The following is a 7,281-nucleotide window of genomic DNA, read 5'->3' as shown; positions in this document are numbered from 1 at the left end:
GGTTAAAAAACTTCAATTGTGGTTCACTAAGAAAATCCTAAACTCTAAATCCATTAACTGATCAATACCATAGATACCAACTATGGTTTAAAAATCCTTCCTGGAGAGATTGACTTCTAAATCTGGAGCACCAAAATTTGTGGAAATTAAGCCAATATCGTTGCTGAATGTGTACATTGAAGTAAGAATGATACTGCAGCTATTAATCCTCAGGAGGGCACTATTGAACTAAACTCTCATTACTGTCCTAAATGGGAAGGGTTATGTTGTTATTGTTAGCTGATGTGTTTACTTGTTTTATGAAGACTGTAGGTAGGCCTGGGCTGCAACCAGCCTATTTTTATTGCATTACAACAAAAGCACCAGATTTCATCACTCTGACTGAAAATAATGAAGACTGAACTGAATACATCCAATATTGAGTAAACAAACATGCTCAGTTCACTATCAAAGGATCAAAAGTTTGTGCTCTGGGGCAAACTGAAAAGCCATATTCCTGTAAGGCAACCTATTAGACTTAAAAGTCACTTATTATTTTAATCCAGTTTTAAATTCAAGAGATTATTTTGCCAATTAATCCAGAAGGCATGGCAGGATTAGATAGGCCCATTAAAGCTTTTAGATCTATTCTGAAAGAGCCAAAGTGGTGCAGTACTAGGTCAGGACCAGTCGAGATGGAGGGGAGCCTTATAGATTTAGTCTTCTTTTTACGAAATAAGATTATGTCCCAGGGAACTTAATCAAAATGGTATACTATACACTCAAAACAGAATTTCCAGTCTTTCTGTCACATAATTGCAGGCCCAGAAGAAAATAATGGAACAGCCCATTCATTTAAAATATTATAGGTTTATTTAAAACTTAATTCTCAACTTGAGTATGCAAAATACAAACTCCAACAAAATGTTCATTTTACTTTGTAGTTTACAAATATACAAAATAGAAGTTTGCTTAAATTTATATTACATATTTATTAGGTAAAGAACTATAGAAAAAAACATTTGTTCTACTTAAGGCATAGTTGGGGATAAAACATTACAAATTATTGCACATTGAAACCACAGTGCATTATAGACTGTCTGCATAAATTTTTAAAGAAATAAACCAGGTTTATTTACCTGACTTAGGTCATAAATGTAGATCGGAAGACAAAAATATATTTCCTTGTCAAATATGCAGCAGTTTGAGAACTTTGGCTTCCTTTTTTTGGTACCTTTAGAACCAACAGTCACTAAGCACCATCAATTAGGCTTTCAAAACATTTTCTGTACCTGAATTTCTTCCTCTTCTAACATAATAATGGCTTTTAGAAGGTGAAAAATACAAGATGATCTTTATATTTATATTGCATTGAAACACAATTCAAGGGAATGTAGTCTCCCCTCCCCCATACACAATCTATTAAACCCTGATATCCGTGACTTCCAGTCACTCCTTGGCATCTTGTAATCCAGGCATATTCAAGTTGGATTCAGAAATGGAATGATAAGATCCAGTCACAGACCACAAATCTGTCCTTTGATTTAAGTTCCTCATTTCTCTTGATTATCCGTTTTCTTTTGACTCTTTGGAAGACTTTTTGTTTTGTTTACCATGATTCTTTGTATATAGTGCTTTAGCTGGGTTCCTCCCTCATCAGGAAGACAAGTCATGTGAATACTGAATCTCATATGGCAGTATGGGTAAAATCCTCTGCTTTGGATTAAAAATGCCTCTTCATGTGTAAGGCAAGGTGGTCGGACCTGGAAAATGCTCGGTCACATTTCTGGCACTGGAATGGGCGTTGACCAGTGTGCTTCCTGTAGTGGCGGGTAAGTTCATCAGAGCGGGCAAATTTCCATCCACAGCCCTCCCAGTCACAGTGATAAGGCTTCTCACCTATGAAAAGAACAGGTTACAAATCAATAATGTGAATTCAGTGACTGAAGGCTGATCTATTTTTCAATTTGTCTTAAAGACAGGAAATTGCTGAACTACTTTGGAACAAGGCATGAAATAATCATCTGCTCAGAATTAAAGGCTTCTTTTTCTAAACAGACAATAAGGACTTGGCCCTTAGCGAATGAATAAGAAGCAAGATTTGTCTTTAAAAAAAAATATTCCTAATCTATGCCTGCCATGATATGATGTAACTTTATTCACATATCCTATTCTACTTTTTCAAAACTTAAAAGACATATACCCAACACTCATTTCTAGAAAAAAAAAGCACCCCTAGAGTCCTGGTTTTATCAGAAATTGCAAACAAGGAGTTATATTTTTATAATCATTCTCTCAGATTAAAAGTAAGAACAATTCACAAAATTGCCAGGTTATATAGTCTTCGTGGTAACTCTCCCCCTTCCCCCAATAAATACAGACTAGCCAGCTAGCCAACCAGCACTACACACCAGATGCATGATAGGAATTACATTCGGTTTTGCAGTTGAGTTTCGTTGGCCCAGGATAACACATTGACTTGTAAAAACAAAGACCTCAAAAACTTGAAGAGGAATTTAATTTCCAATAATTTGAAGGTCCTCCCTATTCTAAAGCAAAAAGGTTTATAAAATTCTGTTCTGTAGGAATTAGGTCTAGTGTGTAAAGTCTTGAGGAGGTATATTTTCTTTCATGACTGTTTTCAAGTTCTTCAAATATAAACTCTTTTGAGTCACACTGCCCTACTTTCTGGGAATGTCACCTACAAATGACTTTTAAGGTAACTACTTTCATCAATTCACAATTATTAAGAAAGTATTTTTCAATAAACCATAATCTTCACAGCAAGCTTAAACATTAATACTCATGTCTTTCACTGTCCTTTAGATAATGTTGAATTCAGTTCAAGCTTAAATATAAGCTTATAAACACAAACTGAAATATGACCTTATAAATAAAGGAAAACTGAAAAATGTGTAGTTTAGAAAGTCTGAGGCAACTAGAGTTTTAGTTAGAAATTTAATGGGAAAAAAAGGCTTGAATCATCTTTAAAAGGATTCAACATAATTATGCATTAGAGGGATACAATTTCTTTGATTACAAGGAATGATACTGGGATCAAGTTAAGATTAAGGAAGAGGAATCAAGACTAACTACACATTTTAAGACATAAGTAGGAAGGATTAAACGGAGTTACATCTGAATTTTTAAAGTGCCAACAAACCCCAAGAAGTTCAGGAGTGTGACTGTCACTTCACCATCAGGATAGGGCAAAAACCCTGCGAGCCTACTTTATCAGAGAATGTACCCTTTGTCACTCATACCTGGATTAGCCAGGTCAGGAGATTTCCCCTCTCCTTTCTCCAATGTCCTACCTGTGTGAGTTCGAAGATGTGCCTTGAGATGAGAACTCTTGGTATATGTTTTCCCGCAGCCTGCATAATCACACGTGTGGGTGGCTGTCCTTTTCCTGGGCCATGACCTGCGCCCTCTCTTGGGTTTGGGTTCTTCTGGCATGCAACTCCCGGGTGGTATAAGCTCTAAAGGTGAAGAGGGTGGAGTCAGCATCACTCCTTGTATCAAAGGACGACCTGTTAAAGAAAGCTCTTCCATGAGAGCCATATAACCCTTAGACTGACCTTGATATTGGAGTGGAGGAACCTGGGGCTGCAGCTGCTCCGGCAGGAAAGGAGGATAGTTGGGTCCAGGGTGGTACCCAGGGGGTAGTGGCAATGGATGGCTTATCCCCTGAGGTGAAGGGTGGCAGTCCCTGCTGTTCATCAATTCCTCAGCAGTCAAGGAGGGAGTAGTCCTGCTGGGGAGAGGCCGCCCCAAGGGGAATTCGTGGGGCTGCGCTCTTTGGCCATTGCTGAGAGGCGGGCCACTGCCCAGGTGGGCCTCCATAGGCCTGCCGATAGTGCAAGAGGAGACGGCCTCTTGCTTGATCTTGGGGCACATCCGAGGCCCTGTGCTATAAGGGGCCACTACCACAGGGTGGCTGCCGTCTGGGCTGCAAGAGGAGGGGTTGCCTTTGTTAACACTGATGATAGACTGACCATTATACTCCCCCATGTTCAAGGTGGCTTTCACAACAAATTTCCCGTGCAGGCTGCCACCCGGAAGCTGCTGTTGTTGAATATACACAGGGTCCAAGTCAGGTCTCATGAGCTCGGCCACAAATCCACCTGAAGGGGACACGTCATTGATGTCGGCCAGGTTAAAGGGGGCGGTGGGAGGGGGTGCAGGCTCCCGAATGTAAAGAAGGCTGCCGCCCCCACCGTTACTGGTGCTGTTGCTGCTTCCGCCCGAGGTGGTCGGGCCTCCAGACGCCCCTCCCGGGTCCCCAGCACCCCGCAGCTGGTAAGTGAAGCTGCAGTTGGCAGGAGGAGCGCTCGCTGGGCCGCTGCTCGAAGGGGAGGACGAGGCGGAGGCGGACGCTGAGGCTGAGGACACCACTGCTGCCGTGGCTGGTTCCTGGTGGATCAGGGAGTTGGAAAGAATAAAATCAAAGTCCAGCAAATCGTTGAACTCCTCCGTCTCTCGTCTGCCCAGGAGTGCAGGATTGTTGCTGCCGCCGCCACCGTTGCTCTCCAGGTCGGCCGCCGCCACCGCCGCCGCCGCCGCCAAGTCGTAGGGGCGGCCGCTGAGCACTGAAGGAAGGCGTTTCATGTGGGACAGCTCCTCCCGCCACCGCTGTGGGAACAGAGGCAGGGAGAGGCGCGCGTTACTGACCACCCCTGGCCCCGCAGGTCCCAGACCCAGACCCACAAACGTGCACTGGACGCCAAACCCCACATTTCACCGCTGTCCCGGGGGAGGTGCAACCCGCCCTCGACCTCTGGCCCGGGACGGAATTCCCTTCAATCAACTTTGCTTCCCCAGACCTAGAAGCAAGATAACCCCTTCTGCCTAGTCCCTCGCTCTTTCTCTCTTCCCCACCACTACGGAGAAATGAGGTTAGATAAAACCTTGTTGCTAGCAGCTAGTGGGAAATCCCTGGCACCTGGAAAACCTAGGGCATTCACAGCGGCCGCGGCCCGAGTCAACATCCGGGCGGAGGGCCGCAGTATGCAAGGATCCACTGCCGTCTCGGCTCACCCCTACTCTAACCTTCCGCGACATACGCAGCGTTTTCTAGTCCACCCGCGGGCCACCCGCAGCCCCTAGCCTTTTGGGTTCCGGGCTTCCACAGACACGGACCTGTCTGTACCCAGATCCGTGCTTCCTGGGGCAGGGTAAGGCTTAGCTCCCCGCTCTGCTCTGGGGTTCGGGAGCTGACCTAACTACCTTTCGCCTCACGCCCACAGAGCGCTGCACAGATGACTGTGTGCAGGGCACTGGGGAAGTCTCACTTATGCCTGTCCTATATGTCCACGGCATACTGCCACAGAGACGCGTACATGCACTCATATGCGCAAAGGAATCCAGTGTCACTTAATCGTTGGAGGCCGGCGGGCTCAGGGCTGAGACCACACACACACACACACACACACGCACGCACGCACACACTCAGCCCTACAGCGGAGGGTCTTCCCCCGGCCCCGACAGCGGGCCGAGAGTAGCTCTCTATTCTCCCTACTCCCTCCACCCCTCAGCTGGAGACCCTCGGAGGCGGGGCTGGCTAAGAAGAGTGAGGGAAGCCCTACAGGCCTCAGCAGCCCCCGCCCTGGAGTCTCACAAGCAAACCCGAACCTCCAGGGCGCTGGGCGGGCAACCCCTGCCAAGCTTAGCCCGCTTCCTCTCTATGTTCCCCAAACTCTCAGCCAACCTCGCCGCGCCCCGGCAGAAGGCCAAGCCCCGTTCCCATTGGCGCTCTGCTGAGCGTTCAGGTAGGCTCGGGACTCGAGCCCCTATTCCTTTCCACCAACCAGACCCACTTGCTCGGAAGCGCCAGTAGTAGTGGCGGAGGTGGCGACAGAAAACAAGCTTGCAAAGCGCACCTGGCACCTTCCCTGACCCGTAGCAATAGGGAAGAGGACAGGGGGTCGGGATACTCACATTGTTAGGGGCACCTGCTTGCCTCAGGACTTTCTCTTTGCCCGGCGTACCCGCTGCGAAGGTGGAGATGGAGGGTAGCAGAGTGCCGCTGAGAGCCATGTCAAACTCACCAGGTGGCTGCCTACGATCGAGACAAGGGAAGGGCAGCGGGGCAAGGGTGGGGGGGGGAGAAGGGGGGAGAAGAACAGCGACAGAGGGATCAGCATCAGCCCCGGCCCTGAGGCTCACGCGCGCGCGCCTTTCCCAACCTCGGCCACTCTTGTCAAGCTCCGCTCCGCTCCGCCCCGCCACAAGTAGCAACGCCAAAGTGCAACCGATCCCATTTCCTCCTCTCTTCACATCCACCTTCCCCTTCCCCAAGGCCCGGCAGCCCAACGTACATACCTCATTAATCTAGGAGGGGAGTGAAGATCTCCCGGAGCCCGAAGCAGTTGGGGCAGTTAAGTTACCCAGTACAAGCAACAAAAAATTCTCCCAAAATTCAAAAACGTAAAAAATAAAAACCAAGGGAAAAGAAAAACAAACACCACCAAATAAAGACCAACAGCTCTCCCAAGAACTTTGAAATTTTTCTGAGATGAGACAATTCTTAAAAATTCTTTTAAAAACAAGAAAAAGTTGTAAACTTTTAAAAAATCCTTAATAAACAAACGAGCGGCGGTTCCTCCGTTCCTTGGCCGGTAGCCCTGGATGCAGAGATTGTTTGCGGATGGGTGGGTGATGCCTTTAGGTATTAGCAGGGGCCACCGCTGCCGGAGGTGCCGCACCGGGACGACGCAGCCAGGTAAGGTAGGCTGGAAGAGGAAGCGGTGGCTGTCAGCAGTGGGACGGGACTCGCGGTGGCGCGAGGCGATTCCTCGGGACTGCGAGCTCGCACGGTTGGTGGCTGCCCCGCTGCCATGGGGAGCCGCGGCTGCTGAATGGAGAAGGCTGTGCAGGCGGAGCACTGGGGTGCTCGGATGGGAGGGGTGGGAGGTGTGGGGCGGCGGCGGGGGCGGGGGCCTGGGGGGGAGAGGGTTAAGAAAAAAGGAGGGGGCTTGAGGGTGGCGGGGGGAGCTTCTTGGCGGGGCTCCCTATCGCTGCCGCTGCCGCTGCCCCGGCTCCCCGCGCGCGCCCTGCACTTGGGCTACTCCAAGGTTGGGAACTGTCAAGCCCAGAGCCGGTCCTACCTTACTTATAACTTTCTAAAATGCTCCTCCCTCATCAGAAGCATGCCCCACCCCGTTCTCCTCTCTTCCCCCCGCCTCCCCGCCCCCCTTTCCCTCGCCGCTCCCCCCTCACCCCCCCACTCCGTTGCCATTGGAGCTAAATAAACAAACTGTGAACACGTGGGAGTGGGGGAGGTGCGAGCTAGGGGCAGGACGC

General features: G+C 48.6%; 1 protein-coding gene across 4 annotated transcripts; it reads right to left on the bottom strand.

Moving 5' to 3' along the window:
* Positions 1-829: 829 nt before the first annotated feature.
* Positions 830-6,909, bottom strand: KLF4 (KLF transcription factor 4). 4 transcript variants are annotated; one of them, XM_021002232.2, is made up of 5 exons: positions 6,301-6,909; positions 5,917-6,037; positions 3,558-4,611; positions 3,294-3,458; positions 830-1,878 (listed from the first exon to the last, which is right to left on the bottom strand). In XM_021002232.2, exons 1-5 carry the CDS (start codon positions 6,303-6,305, stop codon positions 1,703-1,705), a joined length of 1,521 nt encoding a protein of 506 aa, XP_020857891.1. In that variant the 5' UTR covers positions 6,306-6,909; the 3' UTR covers positions 830-1,702. The 4 variants fall into 4 exon arrangements, with proteins under 4 accessions (XP_020857891.1, XP_020857890.1, XP_078008602.1 ...); XM_021002231.2 differs by having other exon boundaries at positions 3,294-4,611; XM_078152476.1 differs by lacking the exon at positions 3,294-3,458.
* Between the last annotated feature and the right edge of the window lie 372 nt (positions 6,910-7,281).

The sequence above is a fragment of the Phascolarctos cinereus genome, unplaced genomic scaffold (genome assembly GCF_003287225.1).
Source record: "Phascolarctos cinereus isolate Bilbo 61053 unplaced genomic scaffold, phaCin_HiC Scaffold_4;HRSCAF=312, whole genome shotgun sequence".
Classification (NCBI taxonomy): Eukaryota; Metazoa; Chordata; class Mammalia; order Diprotodontia; family Phascolarctidae; genus Phascolarctos; species Phascolarctos cinereus.
The sequence above is the reverse complement of the archived record's forward strand: the minus strand, read 5'-3'. Positions and strand labels throughout refer to the sequence as shown.